Source organism: Emys orbicularis, chromosome 4, assembly GCF_028017835.1.
Source record: "Emys orbicularis isolate rEmyOrb1 chromosome 4, rEmyOrb1.hap1, whole genome shotgun sequence".
In the NCBI taxonomy this organism is placed as follows: domain Eukaryota; kingdom Metazoa; phylum Chordata; order Testudines; family Emydidae; genus Emys; species Emys orbicularis.
Window position 1 is genome coordinate 131,489,797 of NC_088686.1, and position 17,705 is coordinate 131,507,501.

Below are 17,705 nucleotides of genomic sequence, written 5' to 3' on the forward strand. Positions count from 1 at the left end.
CAGGCTGGCCTGCAGCCACCAGAAGTGATTAATTCCACAATAGCAGCTCTGTGTTTGAGAGCCCGCAGTCTCCGATGAACCTGAGCTCCAAAAACGTTCCCGCTGAATTTAGCAGAGCGGAGAGCACCCCCACCAGTCTCTGCAGTGCAACACCACTTCCTAGCGTAGCGCTGGAGTGCCAGAGTCAACGCCAACTCTGATCTGGATGATGGGATGGATTGCACCCTCAGCAAGTTCACAGATGACACTAAGCTGGGGGAGAGGTAGATACACTGGGGAGTGGGGTCCAGAGTGACCTAGAAAAATTGGAGGATTGGGCCAAAAGAAATATGATGAGGTTCAACAAGGACAAGTGCAGAGTCCTGCACTTAGGACGGAAGAATCCCATGCACTGCTACAGGCTGGGGACCGACTGGCTAAGCAGTTCTGCGGAAAAGGACCTGGGGATTACATTGGATGAGAAGCTGGATAGGAGTCAGCGGTGTGCCCTTGTTGCCAAGAAGGCTAATGGCATATTGGGCTGTATTTGTAGAAGCATTGCCAGCAGATTGAGGGAAGTGATTATTCTCCTCTATTATGCACGGGTGAGGGCACATCTGGAGTATTGCATCCAGTTTTGGGGCCCCCGCTACAGAAAGGATGTGGACAAGTTGGAGAGAGTCCAGCGGAGGGCAACGAAAATGATCAGAGGGCTGGGGCACATGACTTACGAGGAGAGGCTGAGGGAACTGGGCTTATTTAGCCTGCAGAAGAGAAGAGTGAGGGGGGATTTGATAGCAGCCTTCGACTACCTGAAGAGGGGTTCCAAAGAGGATGGAGCTTGGCTGTTTTCAGTGATGGCAGATGACAGAACAAGAAACAACCATCTCAAGTTGCAGTGGGGAAGGTCTAGGTTAGATATTAGGCAAACCTATTTCACTAGGAGGGTTGTGAAGCACTGGAATGGGTTCCCTAGGGAGGTGGTGGAATCTCCTTCCAGAGGTTTTTAAGGCCTGGCTTGACAAAGCCCTAGCTGGGATGATTTAGTTGGGGATTGGTCCTGCTTTGAGCAGGGCGTTGGACTAGATGACCTCCTGAGGTCCCTTCCAACCCTAATCTTCTATGACTCTCTGATTCTAAAAGTCACGCCCCACTGAATCCTGCAGCACTTAGGTTTTCATTTGAGGCCTTCCCCCATCCCCTACTGACTCAGCTTAGCTTGGGAGATGTGAAAGGTTGAAGGGTTACAGGGAGTTGCCGAGGGGATCACTATAGCTAACTAGAAGCAGCTTTTTACTACATCAGCTACTCCAATTTAATGGGGGGGGAAAATCTGGTTAAGGGAAGTGAAAGCAGCAATAAACGATACGTATCTATAAACGTGGGGGAAAGGGGAAGTTTGCAGTAATGATTATAAAGGAGAAATTATGAGATGCAGACAATTGATAAAGAAGATAAAGGCAACAATGAGAAAAATCTACAGCTGGTACAGCAAGGACAATAAGAAGCAATTCTTTACACATATCGGGAACAAAAGAAATTCTGGCAATGGGAGAGGGCTGTTACCAAACGGGGATGGGTACATCGTCCGTAATGATACAGAAAAGGCAGATGTGTTCAATAAATATTTCTGTTCTGTGTTTAGAAAGAAGCCGGATGATGTAGTCACAGTTTACAGTGACAGTGGAATCCTCCCTATTCCAACAGTAACCAGCCTTGAATGAAATGCAGCATTTTTAATAGGCAGGATCAGATCACTTGCACCCAAGTGTATTAAATGAATTAGTCTTGGCGCTCGCTCGCAGCCCCTGATGTTGATTTTTAATCAATCTCGGCTTACTGGGGAAGTTCCAGAGGACTGGAAAAAAGCTAATTTTGTGCCAATGTTTCAAAAGGGCAAACAGGAAGATCCGGAACTAAGGCCAGCTAGCCTGGCGTTGATCCCTGGCAGAATCGTGGAATGGCGATATAGGTGGAATGAGTGAAAACAAATTGAAGGAGAAAGGGTAATTAATGGCAGTCAGTAATGGATTGTATGGAAAATACGTCCTATGAAACAAACGGGATCATTTTTTGATGAGATCACGAGTTTGGTTGGTAAAGGTAAGTGTTAAGATAATGGACTTCGGTAAGGTGTTTGATTTAGTACTGCACAGTGTTATACTTCAGTGCAAATGTACCTGTATTCCCCCTCCATGGTTTAGCAAGGGCATCCATTCTAGCCTCCAGGCCCCACTCTTGGGTAAAGACCAGTGTCTCTCTCCCCGCACCTCAAGGTTTTCCAGGCTGCACAGTTCTCTGCCGACAATGAGAATTCCCCAGCAAGTCAGGGCTGTTTGGTTTTCTCTGCAGAGGCTATGAACAGCGTAATTGCCCACAGGTGTAAGTTACCCCCCATCTCTTTGTAAGCAAGTACATTGATTCTTAAGGTGAAAGCTTTACTGAGAAAACACATTAAAAACAATAAAAGAATCAATGCTTCCAGAGATCACCCCAACTCAACAAGAGCTCTGGCCGGTGTGCAGCGATTCAGTGGGGTTATCTGTGGTTACAAGTTCATAATAGACATTTGCTCAGAACAAGCACACAGACTGGGCCAGTCCTTACCAGGAAGGATTGCCCCCCTCCTGGACAGAAGGTCCTGTCCATTTGCTGGATCAGAAAACAGGCCCTGAGTCAGTTTAAACTCAGGCTATTTATCCAAAAGTCCTTTCTTTGTCTGCTGGCCTTTGGAGAATCCACTTTGAACCAGTATGTGCAGCCTCTGGAGGTGTTACAGCCTGAGACAATTTGGCTAATCACTGTCACTATTCTTAGTTCCTGGAGGACTGGGGTCATCCTTCCCCATGGAATTACAGACAACCACTGTCCCACAATAATATGGAAACTTCATACAGTGAGATCTCTCAAAGACAGTGCAGGAAATCGGCATGTCTGTCACACACAGCATTTGGATTAACAGTTTAGCACTATACAAAACTCAAAGTAGCACATATAAAATTAATTTAAAAAAAAAGGTTAACTGATAGATCAAAGTCATTTAAAAATGGGAACTCCTCATCTAGAGGAGTTCTGCAGAGCTCTGTTCTCAGCCCGATGCTATTCACTATACCTACCAATGATCTAGGAGAAAATATACGTTAATTGATGGTAAAATTGGCAGACAACACAAAGATTGGTGAAGTGATAAATAGGTCAGTGATACAGAGCACCTTGGAGCACTTGGAAATTCGGCTTATTTGAACAACATGCATTTTTAATACAGCCAAATAAGGTCATACATCTAGGATCAAAGACTGTACGTCACACTTACAGCAGGAACTGTATCATGGAAAGAGTGACTCTGAAAAGGACTTAGAAGTCCTGGTGGAAACCAGCTGAACATTATCTCGCAGTGCAATGCGGGGGCTAAAACAACTAATATAATCCTTGGATGCATAAACAAAAAGATGTTGAAACCACTGGGTAACTGAGGCTCTCTGGCCTGTGTTATGCTGTGCTAAAGGACCTGAAGCTGGCTTTGTGCCTGGAGGTTTCCCTGGGTGCCAGGCGATGCATTTTGCCTCTGGGCCTTGGCTGTAGCAGGAATCCTTCCGCTGGGCTGGATTTTGGCAGCCACGCTGGCTGCTGAGTGACAGATGAGGAGCACAGCCCCTTCTATGGAGAGGCCCCTGCAGCAGGAGCTGGAGCAGAAATGTGATGGGGCAGGGCAGCGGGGCCCTACAGCAGCTGCCCCCCGGTATGAAGCAGAGCTGTCCCCCCTCCCACCACAAGGAGCAAGGCTGTCCTGTCCCAATCTCACCTTCTCCTTCCCTGGTGTGCAGATTAACCCCACTTCTCCCCCTACAGGGGCAGGCTCACAACTCCCCCACAGGTACAGCTCCCCCACCAGGGGCAGGGCTCCCCCCCCTCCAGGTGTGCAGCCAGTGCGGCCCCCAATCGGGGCCCTCCCCCCAAGTGTGCAGCCAGTGCCCCCCCAAACGGGGCCCTCCCCCCGGTGTGCAGGTCTGTGACACTTTCAAGGTTACCTGAGGGGTACAGGGTAAATCGCTACTGCCTGCTTGTAGCACAAGGGAGCCTTGTCTGTGCCCACCTGGGGAACCCTGCCCCAAACGACCAGCTGCTGCTGATTCAAGCACCCCACTCCGGGCTCCGCGAGCCCCATTCTTTCCCTTTGCAGGCTAAGTGATTGGCACACCCCAGCCCTTAGGATCCCTAAGTGAGCAGAGACAAGCTGGGGCTAAATCTATGGAGTTCGTTAGCCCCCAGAGCTCACACTGGCCCTGGGGCACAGGTTCCCTCCTTCTTGACAGCACTTCGGTATCCTCGAGTGCCCAGCCCCTCGACTTCTGGAACGCACCTAGCTTCTCTGCCTCTGCCACCCAGCTCAATAGCTTCCCCTCCTTCAGCGGTCTCCGAGCCACCTTTCACGAGACACTGGCAGAGTGTCGCCTGCATAATGGACACCATCTTGTGCCTTTCTTTCTCCCTTTGTACAGTTCCAAACTCTGTGTCTCTTTTCATAGCTGGGGCGCTTTGTTCGTTTCAGTTCACCCTGATGGTCCCCCCACTGAGGGTATTTTTCGTGTGCTATTTTGGGCTTTGCAAAGGCTCAAGCTCATGCCTTGTCTTTACTGTCAAGACGTGGCTGGGCTGGGCCAAAAGATGTCAACGGTTCTCACACTTGTTGGAGTTAACGCCGCGACCCACCCACCTCCCAGGTGACCAGTTTCACCTCACAGCTTTGGACCCCAATATTCTACAGGTGACAGAATCCCCAAAATATTTCCTATGCACACCTCCTGCGAGAGCCAGGACAACCAGCGAGTTCTTCGCTTTCGGCAGAGATTGCACCCCACCCCTGTGGGTGAAATATTGTGAAGATGGTGATCAGAGGGGAAACATGCCCATCGGGGCATAGGCAGGGCCCTGGGTAGAGACTCAGATCTGTGTCCTCGGTTGCCAACGTGGGGCATCCGGGTCACAAGCTTCGCCCCCGGGGGTCAGGGCTCTGTCCTCCATCTAGGTCTGCAGCCAGCTCCCCAAGGACTTGGTCCAGGGCCCTCCCCTCATCCCCAGGTTGTATGCAGCCAGCTCCCCCCCACCTATATGCAGCTCCTCACCCCCTATCAGGGCTCCCCCAGGTGTGCAGCCCCCCCTCCCGTCAGCTCCCCCCAGGTGTGCAAGCCCCCCCAGGTGTGCAGTGCTCCCCCTCCCCAGGTGTACAGGCCCCCCCTACCCAGGTGTGCACTGCCCCCCCCAGGTGTGCAGTGCTCCCCCTCCCCAGGTGTGCACTGCTCCCTCCCAGGTGCGCAGCTCCCCTCCCGTCAGCCCCCCCAGGTGTGCAGTGATCCCCCCCCAGGTGTGCAGGGCCCCTCCCGTCAGCCCCCCCGCAGGTGTGCAGGGCTCTCCCCTCCCCCGAAAGCGAAAGCGGCGGCGGGAGCGAAGGCGGAAGCGCGGTGCCCGCTCCGGGCTGCAGAGGGACCCGCCGGTCGGTCGCCGCGCTCAGGGTCACAGAGGCTTCGAGGGGAGCCGGCATGGCCGGGACGGGGCTCGTCAACTTCTTCCGAAACAGCTTGCGGCGCAAGTCGGCTCGAAGAGGTGAGGGGGGCAGGGGGTCCCCCCGAGCCCAGCCCCACCGCGGGCGCTGGGACTCCGCGTCCTGCCTCTGGCCTCACTCCGGACCCATTGCTGCGCCCCCCCCCCCTCGCCGGGTCTCCCTGCCCCATTGCTGCGCCCCCCTCCTCGTCGGGTCTCCCTGCCCCATTGCTGCGCTCCCCTCCCCCCGGCCAGGTCTCCCTGCCCCCCGCTGCGCTCCCCCCCGCCGGATCTCCTTGCCCCATTGCTGCGCCCCCCCTCGCGGGGTCTCCCTGCCCCATTGCTGCGCCCCCCCTCGCCGGGTCTCCCTGCCCCATTGCGGCGGCGCCCCCCCCCCCGATCTCCTTGACCCATTGCTGCCCCCCCGCCGGGTCTTGGCTTGGGACTCGTAGCTGTTTGGGAAGGAGGATCCGGGACTTTCCTGCGGGGGCAGCAGCCTGGGATTCCCGAGGCCGGCGCGGGAAGGCAGCTCGGGTGCAGCGCTGGCCCCGAGCCACGCGGAGCTCGGAAGGCGGGATCGGGCCCACTCCCGCTGTGACTGTCCCGCTGCGAAGGGGCTTTACGGGGGCTCCCTCTGCCCAACCTGCTTTGAATCCTGCCTGTCCGGGCACCGGCTGCCTCCCCACCCCTAGCCCGGCAGGATTTGGGTGGAGAGCTCACACGAACTCCCACCCCCCTCGCCAAGTCTCCCCTAGCCTGACCTGCTGCGGTCATTCACACCCCTGCAGAGCCCCGCCTCCCCGATTCACACCTCTCCACACTGGTGCAAGTGACTGCCGAGGATGCAGGGGCAATGGACATTCTAGTTTTACACCCTGGAAATGCTGCTGGGACAAGCTATTAAACAGGGTATAGCATTCAGACGTATGGTTCTTATATGCCCCCGTTACTAGAGAATCCCAGCCTGGCCCAATCTGTCTTGTATTTGTTCGGTGAGGTAGGGCAGTGCCACTCTCCCCAATTTACAGGTGGGAAACTGAGGCACGGAGAGATACAGCCACACAGGCCGAATTGAATTGAACGTGAGTCTCCCAAGTCCCAGCCCTGACATGGCTCTATCAGTCCTCAAGATGGTGGGCCCTAAAATCAGCTCAGAGTTGCCATGCTGGGAAAACATTCTGACCATCATTGGAAAATGGGGAGATGGCTTGCAAGATAATGTACCTTGAAATATTCACTGGTCTCTGGACCGTGCAACAAGAGCGACCGTTTACAGGGTGCTTTTAGTGTCCCAGATACCTCGGGCTCTGTGCTGCCTGAATTCAAATGCCATGATTGATAGAAGTGGAGGGAAAGCTGAGGATCGCCTCATTAGAGGCACAGCACTGACTGGGCCTTCTTTTTGTCATCTGGTGTTTACCATGTGGCGCCCAGGGAGGAGTGGAGCCCAGGGGCCTCCTTGCCCGGAATCTGCATGCCCTTCGTTCTAGTGCTCTGCGGGCACTGGAGCGGCAAGCCCTTCGGCTCTTCTGGGGGAGGCTGGTTTTGTTTTTTGATCCTTGTCAAGTGTTGGTAGCAGGGCCGGCTCCAGGCACCAGCTTAACAAGCAGGTACTTGGGGCGGCCAAGGGAGAGGGGCGGCACCTGCGGCAATTCGGGGGTGGCAGGTCCCTCACTCCCTCTAAGAGCGAAGGACCTGCCGCTGAACTGCCGCGGCCAATCGCAGCTTTTTTTTTTTTTTTTTTTGCTTGGGGTGGCAGAAATGCTGGAGCCGGCCATGGTTGGTAGAGCTGTAGAAAACCCATTTCCTCTCCGCTAGGGCAGCTGGGTGTCTGCACGTTGCAAACAGAGCATGAAACAAAATTCTGCTGCACCGCAAAAAGTGGCCAGAGAAATGGAACATTTTATGCAAATAGTAAAATATTAAAGTAATTCGGCGCTTAAGGGGCTGATGTTATCACAGCGGGAACCGCCTTGCTGAGCCGGAGTGAGCCTAGTAATCATTCCCAGTTCTGATCTCATGTAGATGAGGCAGAAAGTGTCCCTTCTGTCCCCCCCATGCCATGCTGCCAGGAGCCTGGTGGGAGTGTGTGCAGGGCTTATCTATGCAGATAAATTACACTGAGCTTAACTCGCTCAGTTCAGAAACCAGTTTAGTGAAATCAGGGCAATTTCAGTGTCGACTGGGCCTCAGGGGCATCTTCCTCCCACACCCTCTCCCCAGAGGGTCATGCCATGCTGTACCAGGAGGAAGAGGTGGAAATCAGCTGCACCTGCTTTGGGTTCCAGCTGCAGCTGTTTGCTCCCAGTACCTGCTCACCCAGCCAAACAGACAGACTTCCCTTCATGGGAAGGAGTCTGGAGCCCAGTCCCCGCTTCCTGAGATGGTCACGCTACTCACCTGCCTGTCTCCCCCCCACTCACCCTCCTCATACCCAGCCTTCACCAGCCAGGCCTGTTCCCTCCCCCGCTTTCATATCATCATTGATGCAGAGATCCATCAGAACCACTCCCACCTCAGTAAGGAAAGACCTGCCCCCCGCTTCACAAACTGATGGGGACCAGTTCCGGATGATTCACCATCAGCGTGAACTCACCTCACCAGCCACCTCAAACCCAAAACCAGCAGGGCAGCCTCCGGGAGTTGCTGGGGTGTGGGCAGGATGTTGTGTGAATGAGGAGATGTAGCAGCGGCACTAAATGTTTGTTGCAGAAGCCGAGACCTTCCCTTCCTGAGGCAGAACCCTGTTCCATGGCTCCTGAGTAGGGTGACCATATTTCCCAAAAGGGAAAATGGGACACAGCGTGGGGTTAGCTCGAAAGCCCCCTCCCCCGATGTGGGGCTGACCTGAGCTGCTCCTCCCTCCCCACTCCCTGTCCATGTGGGGCTGGCCCATGCTGCTCACCCCTCAGGGCCAGGCGGGACCGGCCCAAGCCGCCCACCGACTCGGGGCCGGCCCACGCCACTGCCCCCACCCCTGCCCATGCGGGGCTGGCCTGGCCAGAGCCGCTCGCCCGAGCCCTCCCTCCCCTCACGCAGGGCTGGCATTACCCCCTGCACATTCCTCTGCGCCCCACTCAGGGTCACACCCCACTTTTGGGGCAAAACTGGGCATTTCTCCCATTTGCTCTTGCCAAAGTCAGGTCGGCTGGGACAGGGCTTAAAAAAGGGCCTGTCCCAGCCAAAACGGGACGTATGGTCACCCTACTTCTGAGTTGATTGGTTTGTGTTTCTGAAAGTGCTTTGGAGATTAAGGTCCCCACAATAGGTTTGTAGCCAGTCTCTCTAGCTCTTGTAATGGTGCTCATTGCCAGTCTCCAGTTCTTTCCCACCACCCCACCAGATTATCACCATGGCAATAGCCATGTGTCCCTTGCTGGAGTTCATGGCACGCTTCTTATTCAGCGTGCATGGGGCCCATTGGCTGACCTGTGTAACCAGTTTGGCCCAGTTTCCTTCCTCCCGTCTCTCTGTATGGTAGGATGTCCTAGAGTGTAAGTCCTCTGGGTACTCTCATCTCCTGCTGAGACACTATGGGATAGATGCCCAGATTTTCCCAGCATGCACTGACACAAACCCAGTTGGCGTGGCCGTGGAAGGTATGGATAAGCTCAGGTGGTTTTTATGACTGCCAAGCTGCTGAGTGGACACAGTGCTACTTGTAACCCATTAAGATGATTCTCCCCCTAAAATCTCAGCTGCATTTGCAAGCAGAGGGGCTCTAAACAGGGCCGGCTCCAGGGTTTTGGCCGCCCCAAGCAGCCAAAAAAAAAAAAAAGCCGCGATTGCGATCTGCAGCGGCAATTCGGCGGAAGGTCCTTCGCTTGGAGCGGGAGTGAGGGACCGTCCGCCAAATTGCCGCCGAATAGCTGGACCTGCCGCCCCTCTCCAGAGTGGCCACCCCAAGCACCTGCTTGCCAAGCTGGTGCCTGGAGCCGGCCCTGGCTCTAAAAGTGCTGTTGGTGCTATTTCCAGTTAGGGGTGTCGGGATTTCAGAAGGGAACAAATTATTAGTGCTTGGTCACTTGATAGCTGGTGGAGAGATTCAGACAGGTGGCGTCTTGATCCTGCCAATATTGGAAGTGCTGTAGCTGGAGTGTATTTTAAGGTTAGACCAGGCAAAGCATTAGCGAGGACATATAGCCATGCGCATTCCTGTATTGGCTCCCCAGACATGGGCTCGGTGGGCCTAATCAGGCTCTCTCTTCCCAGGTGGCAGCTATATTACTGGAAATCAGAGAATAATATCTGAATTCAGTCAGTACGGTAGAAACCAGAACCTACTTTTAGCTGCAGCCTGCTGCTTGGCTGAGGGTGACCTTTTGACAGGGAGGGTGCACTCCAATAGGAAGTGCAACCTTTTGACCATGGCAGCTACTTCCCGCAGCTGCTGTACACTGGCATGGAAATCTTCCTCCACTTCCAGTGCTCTCAGTTATGCCTGACCAGGCTGCTGTCCCAGCTTCCATAAGTACTCTGAGAAGAACCTCTGTACCATCCAGGAGGAGCCTGGCTCCACCCTGCATCCAGCGAATCTAATCTCTTCCAGTAAAGGACACACATCGTCTAGGTGCCTAGCAGGCGTGTCCCTGCTGCTCCTTTCCGAGGACGGAGCAGCAGCACCTAATTGCAGTTCTGCTCCGTGGTAAAGTCGCTCAGCAGCTGTGCCTTCCACGCCCATGTAGGGGTGTGCAGGCCTGTCCTACAGCACTGGGGTGCGAGTGTATTACCCCTGGTGCTGCTGGTATCCGTCTGGCCCACTGCCTAAGGCAAACAGGTTTGGTATTTGCACTGCAGGGCCAATGCAGGGACATTCTGCTTCCCCTATGCGTCTGCGTGCACTGCTCATCCGTCAAACCGGTTTAATTTTTTCCTCTCGCGTGTCAGCTTACCTTGTGTGGGGATTTGTCTTCCGAGTGAGCTTCCCTTTGCGTTGAATTGGTGTGGGAAGACCATGGTGCAAAAGCTCAGAGCAGGTGATGTCAATTTGGAAATGGATCTCCCCTCTCTTCTTGGAGGGGATCCTCCTACCCCTAGTTGCAGCTGGCAGGAGGCATTGTGTGTGTGGGGGGGGGGGAAGGATAGCGGAGCTGCTGCCTGAGTTGCACCTATTCTGAGGATAAGGAGAAGCTGCCTGTTGTCAGCATCTCTCACTGGCTGGAACTAAAGAAGTAAAGGGATGAGGCTGATGCCCCAAGAGGTCCCCTCCCTTCCCCCACATAATCTGCTCCGTGTCGGTGCCGCGTACGCCAGAGAATGCAGGCGCAGGGGTCGGAGAGCAGAGCGGAGGGGCCGTTCGCAATGGTCACGTGCAGCACGGGGCGAAAGGAGATGGGGAATAAAGGCAGCCAAACAGCTGGGCACTGGGAGGAGCCCAGGGACCAAGTCAAGATCACAAGGAACAAGAGTGGGCAGGGTGGGAAGGGAGGAAGGGGAGGAGGGCAGGGAAGGGAGGGAGAAACTTGTTTCAAAGCTGACTTGTTGCTGATGCTGGACATCCCTGCACGGAGGCCCTGGCTGTGCCTGGGACAATCGGGGGACTGGGCTAATGTGGGGTTTCCCAGTGTGTCACTGACAATATCAGGTCAAAGCGCCCGCTAAGGAATGTACACGCCCCTCTTCGGAGTGCATGTCCCGCGTGTGGGCAGTAGAAGACTGATGCCAGGCTACAAGGATGGTGCTGCAGCTTTGGGCCCCCTCTCACTGGAGAAGAGGAACGTAGTTATAACTGGCCCGTTATACACCCCCCACCCTTCTGAGAGCCCATCCCCAAAGCTTGGGCAGAAGGAGAGGGTGGCAGCCAAGACCTTGTGATCTGGGCAGAGGAGAAAGGGCTTCAGGGTGACCCACCATGCACACAGTCCTCGCAGCCCCCCCCTTACTCCTATAGCTGGTCAGAGAGGAAGAGAGCCTCCATTAGATCAAAATACTCCACCTCTACTTCATCTGGTCCTGAGCCAGAGCGGGGGGAACAATGCGTTTTTGGAACGATGGCCTCACATTTGGAGTCCAAGGTTGCCCTAAAGCTGCATTGTACAAGTAGGGATGTGATGCTTGCTTAAAATAAGATGGATGCTACCAGCGAGAACGCAGGGCAGAGAGGCTCTTCTGCAAACCTGCCTCATATTCATCCCTTGCTGTCGGAGTGCTGTGAAAGGGGCAGACATCAGGCCCGGGTGTCACAATGCTGGCTGCATCCAAGGCTCCCATCTGCCCAACTCTACTGACGTCAGTTTGGATCAGAACAGGCAGTCCTACACTAGCAGGGTATGAGACCACACGGGACCCTGGCGTACTGGCAGAGCTGTTGTTCATAGGCTCCATGATGGGTATAGACACTGGCCATGGAGGTTGTAGTTCAGCTGAGATGTGACCCATGGAGGGAGTACACCTCCCAGCTGCACGCTATTATTCATCTCTAGCAGTCGTCCCCCCAAGAACATTCTCAGGTCATTGAAGACAAAGCTGAGGGTTCCAAGAAGACGGAGGAATGGGAAGTAGATCTAGAAACGTCACACTAGTTAATGCCTGTTGTGACAATTGGGCCTACCAATTTACCCTAGTTGCAATCTCAGTTGTAAAAAGTATATGAAAGTTCATAAAATGTTACTTTCCCTTAAGGTTTGTTATTATAGGTTATTGCAGGGATTGGCAACCTTTGGCCCGCGGCCCACCAGGGAAAGCCGCTGGCGGGCCGGGCTGGTTTGTTTACCTGCAGCATCTGCAGGTTCGGCCGATCTCAGCTCCCACTGGCTGTGGTTCGCCGCTCCAGGCCAATGGGGGCTGCGGGAAATTTTATCCTTGAGATCATGGGTCACCTGTGCACCAGGCCACTCACCTGGCATAACTTACATTAACTGCCAGTAGCCAGAGTGTAGGGGAGCTGCCTCTCCCTGTGCCAACCACAGGGCACGGGGTGGTGTAGGAGCTGTTGCACCTGCTGTATGCTCCCAGACGTTTCCCCCTCCCAGGTCTGGCTATACCAGCTGTAGGGGCACTTTGTGCCACAGGAGCAAAGCAGCCTAGTACATGGGCTGGAATGACAATTCCTCCCAGAGTGCGCAGTGCAGAACAGATAGACTGCAGTAAATACAGCCCCATCATTTCATGATTTCTTGGTACCCTAAAGTGCGTTTGCCCCATGTGCTTTGCTGACCCTCTGCACACCCCCACCCCTGTGTGATGCAACTTGTGGTTCTTATTTCTGTTCTGTTGAGCCTTGGACTCGGGGTGAGCAACCCTCTATTGTAGCTGCTTGGCACCTGCTCGAGGGGCAATAAAACTCGAAAGTTAATGGCACAATCCAAATGATAACAGCCACATCCATCCTGGGACGAAGAGGTTAAAGGAGTTGGTGTGCATGGCATTGGAAGGACACCTGCTTTGTGTGTGCACACAGTGTCTTGCGGGTCTGAAGCGGCCTGCTTGTGCTTGGTATAAAGTGCTAGGCAAGTCTGGGCTGGGTTAGTACCGGGATGGGAGACCACTGGCTATTCCAGGCTTTCTGTTTTGCAATAGCAACGGCTGCTCTTCGTGACACAGAATGGAGAAAACAGCGTTAATGCAAAACTCCCACACTCCAGACAAGTGGCCTCTGGATTCCTTGCGGGGGCGGGGGGGGGCACCCTGCACATTTGTGGCTTTAAAATACTGCCCTTGCTGATGGGCGGGGTCTCTGACGGACTTCGGACCTACGGGCTCTGCTGTGTTGGTGCTAGGAGGTGCTTGGCCTCCCTGCCCTGGCTCAGTCATCCTGCTCTGTACTCCTTCAGGGCGAGGTGTAGAAAAAGTTAAACAAGCAGCGACTGAGTGACCTGGAGAGCCCAAGTTTCTAGGTTACAGTGTGAGAGTGGCTCATGTAACCTTAAGAAATAGCCCACATGGCTCGATACTGCAACTGTTTTTAACTTCCTTCTCTCCGGAAGCTGCAGGGCAATTTTCACACCCACTAGGATTTCCTTTTTCCCTTGGCAAATTTGTAAAAGCCCTTCCTGTTCTCCCCTGATGGTATTAGCTCTTTTTGCAGCAACAGCAGCAGCCCTTGTCTGTTCCTTTCATGTCTGAACAGGGGACTTCTCTGTTCTCCTGTCACCTGCGCAGCAGGCAATTCAACTTGAAAGTTAATGGCACCATCCAAATGATAACGGAGGTGGCCAAGTGCATCCTGGGATGAATACATTATAGGAGTTGGTGTACCTTGCATTAGAACGACAGCTGCTTCCTGTGTGAACACCGTGTCTTATGGGTGCGAAGGGGCCTGTGGACATTCTTATTCAGAATTAGCTTAATCCATTTTGGAAGTGGATTAAGCTAATTTTGAATAAGATTCTTCTATTTCAGAATAAGATCGTGCATACAGGGAGTTAACCAGGAATAGCTATTGTGCTTTACATTTGCACACAGCCTTAATCCGAATTAACATCAGTATAGACAAGCCCACAGTCTGTGTTTCCTTGTTTGGTTGCCTCCCTTCTCCATTTCCAGTGCAGATCCTGGTGCATTACCCCCTACTCTCTGAGCCAAACTGCATTCTGGATCACTAAAAAAGGCAACCCCACTGGCTGCCATGTCACCATGCACCATAACTTTTGGGTTACAGATGTAAATCGGGACGCACCCCCGGACGAAAGCAAATCCGAATCTGCAAGGAGGCCAGGAGAGCGAAGCCACTTCTGCTACTCACCAGGACAGTTCTTCTTCGAATACCTCGTCGTGGTTTCACTAAAGAAGAAATCAGGGGGTGATTACGAACCCAAGATAATCTACCAGTTCCCAAAGGTGAGGAGCCCTGTCCTGGTTCCAGAATGTGCACATATTTATTAGAAGTCACCTCAAAATTGTCAGGGCTCTGGGCAGCCTGAGCATAGATTACAGCAGCCTGAGGCCATTTTAACTTAGTCTGGGGGGACAAACTGACCCCCAGTGGGGCCAGAATATGGGAAGTGCAAAGGAGGCTGAGCACAGGCACTCTCAATCAGAGCCCCAAACTCTTTTCTTCTGTCCCACCCACCCCACATCTCCTAGCAGAATCCTCCCTGGGGGCAAGATGCGGCATGTGACATTTCAGGGACTTGATCCCTTTTGGGGGAAAGGAGGAGAAGGGTTGAAAATCATGCTTCTGATGGGAGGTTGGCTCTTGCCTTCCCTTGGGAGGGTCAGCCCGGCTCCAGAATGCACCTCTGTTCATGGTCATGGTGCCTCCTTTTCAGCTTGGAAAGCTTCATTTTGGGCTGTGTCAGTATAGCTGAGTCTTGCGTCTGGCCTTGTTGCTACCAACAGCTATGCTGCCCTTCTCGCTCAAAGCCTATGCTCCCCCCAGGGAGCGGTGGGCGTGCTAGACTGGGGAATCCTCCTGTCCACCCTGGAGGCAGTCTAGAGAGATCAGGATCCAGTCAGCTGTTGGACAACGGACTAGGTAGTGACCCGCTCTTCCAGTCCTGGGGCCCTGCACTGCTCTGCCGACGCACCGCAGTCCTGACCCACAGAGCCCAGCTAGAGAGTCCAGACTTGTTTCCCTTGTGCAGTGGCCGGGTCTGGATCCTCTTTTATTGTGATTTTACTTCTTGTATCATTTTCATTTCAGCGTGAGAACTTACTGCGGGGCCAGAAGGAGGAGGAAGAGAGGCTGCTGCAAGCCATCCCCCTCTTCTGCTTCCCCGACGGCAATCACTGGGCCCCACTCACGGAATACACCAGGTGACTCCCTGATTAATACGGGCTAAGGGACCAGCCCAGAGCCAGCGCTGCAGGCAGGGCCCATGGGCGGGGAGCAGGGAAGGGAAGGTGAGTCCTCGTGCTCCCTCCTACTGCCTGGATGTCACAGGAACCCAGTGAGCTGCTTGGGTAGGGAGAATTTCCCTGCCTGGCTTCTGCAAAATCAAACCACTCCTGGCCGAGGTTTCACATTATTGGCTCTTAACCGTTGCAGTTTATCTGGCCAGGGGTTAGTGCTTCATCATCCCACGCTGCTTATTACTCACAGCTGAGCGTCTCTCCTCTGGATATTTAGTGGTCTGTTTATTTGTTCTTCTTGATAGTTATTATTCATTGTGATAACAATTACGCCTAGCTCTTATCAGGAGATCTCCAAGCGCTTTACAAAGCAGGTCGGTGTCATTATCTCCATTTTACAGATGGGGAAACTGAGGCCCAGAGTAGGGTCATGACTTGCCCAAGGTCACCCAGCAGGCCGGTGGCAGAGCTGGGAATAGAACCCAGCTCTCCTGAGTCCCCATCCGGGGCTCTGTCCACTTACCACACTGCCAGCCCGTAGTGCCTCGAAGCCCCACTCATGGGCCAGGCCCCATTGTGCCTGCCCCAGGGGGCTGACAGTCTAAGCCAATGGACCTGACTGGTAATTAAGTGGAGGATCCAGCTGTTGGGAGGGTCAGTCACCATCTTGGGCAGTGCTGGTGACTCTCTCCCCGCCCCCTTTTGCCCCGTCGCTCAGTGGCTCCAAGCTAAGCTCCTGCGGCTCTCGCACCTCGACCCTTAGCAGAGCAGTGGAAACACGTCTCTCCTTGTCTTTCAGTGAAACCTTTTCGTTTGTCCTGACCAACGTTGATGGCAGCAGAAAGATCGGCTACTGCAGGCGGCTGCTGGTGAGTATCCCTCACTTTAAATAATCTGGTCTCATGCCGGCCCTTAGCGTCCTGAGCAGCCAGCTTGGCTGCAGAGCGTCTCCATCCCCCTGGGCAGCACCAGGAGAGCAAGCCGAGCCGGGCTAGCCCCAGGGAACCGCTTACAGGAGACTCACTCTGCAGTCGGCTCTCGGGGGAAGTGCTTGTGCCCAGCCCCGCTGCAGCTGCAGGCACGGCCTGATGCCAGACAGAGAGGTGGTCGGGGATGGGTGTGTGTGTGGTGAAGGGTAACCAGTGACAGGTGCAGGATGGGGGTGGGGGAAATGTGCAGAGAGGCAGGAGGAAGAGGAGGGGTGGTGGAGGGCACCTTGGTACACACATCTAGTATGATGAAACTGCTGCACTCCTTCGTGGCTCCCTTAGAGAGACTGGGAGAGACGGGCACAGGACAGGTTAGCTACCCTTGAGGGCCTGACTGGCTCAGAGGCAGGACGATGAGATATGGATGGTTACCTCTCGGGTGCTGGTTTGACTCCAGCCCAGTTCGGCTGTGGTGGAAGACTGTTACCAGGGCCTCTGAACTGTGTATCGTGGTGTTGGCCACCTATAGTCAAGGCCCTGTGTTGTCCCAGGCAAGAGTCACCTAAATTCTGTGTGGAGATCACTAGATTCTTCAGCCTCTGGTTGAAATTTGGTGGCAGTTTCAGATCAACTTGATTTATCTGGAAGGTTTAGAACATAAGAACGACCACACTGGGTCAGACCAAAGGTCCATCTAGCCTAGTGTCCTGTCTTCTGACAGTGGCCAATGCCAAGTGCCCCAGGGGGAATGAACAGAACAGGGAATCATCAAGTGATCCATCCCCCAGGGCCGCCCGGGGGTGGGGGGGGGGGCAAATGGGGCAATTTGCCCCGGGCCCCACAGGGGCCCCCACAAGAATATAGTATTCTATAGTATTGCAACTTTTTTTTATGGAAGGGGCCCCCAAATTGCTTTGCCCCAGACCCCCTGAATCCTCTGGGCGGCCCTGCCATCCCCTGTCGCCCATTCCCAGCTTCTGGCAAACAGAGGCTAGGGACACCATCCCTGTCCATCCTGGCTAATAGCCATTAATGGACCTATCCTCCATGAACTTATCTAGTTCTTTTTTTAACCTTGTTATAGTCGTGGCCTTCACAACAGCCGCTGGCAAAGAATTCCACAGGTTGTGTGAAGAAATACTTCCTTTTGTTTGTTTTAAACCTGCTGCCTATTAATTTCATTTGGTGACCCCTAGTTCTTGTGTTATGAGGAGTAGTAAATAACACTTCCTTATTTACTTTCTCCACACCAGTCATGATTTTATAGACCTCTGTCATATCCCCTCTTAGTCGTCTCTTTTCCAAGCTGAAAAGTCCCAGTCTTATTAATCTCTCCTCATTCGGAAGCTATTTTCTGAACCTTTTCCAATTCCAATATATCTTTTTTGAGATGGGGTGAGCACACCTGCACGCAGTATTCACTGTGAATAATCCACACCCCTGAGCGATGTAAGTTACACCGACCTAAGCACCAGTGTAGACAGCGCTATGACAGCTGGACAGCCTCTCACAGAGGTGGAGTAATTC

The 17,705-nt window shown here is 53.7% G+C and overlaps 1 protein-coding gene across 1 annotated transcript in view; it reads left to right on the forward strand.

Moving 5' to 3' along the window:
* The first annotated feature begins 5,460 nt into the window (after positions 1-5,460).
* The window catches only part of DENND2D (DENN domain containing 2D), a 29,338-nt gene continuing 17,093 nt past the window's right edge, over positions 5,461-17,705 (forward strand). The window contains exons 1-4 of the mRNA XM_065403814.1: positions 5,461-5,580; positions 14,117-14,295; positions 15,101-15,213; positions 16,049-16,118. Of these exons, the coding sequence (XP_065259886.1) occupies positions 5,517-5,580; positions 14,117-14,295; positions 15,101-15,213; positions 16,049-16,118 (426 nt within the window). The 5' untranslated portion in view covers positions 5,461-5,516. The remainder of the gene's footprint in view (positions 5,581-14,116; positions 14,296-15,100; positions 15,214-16,048; positions 16,119-17,705) is intronic.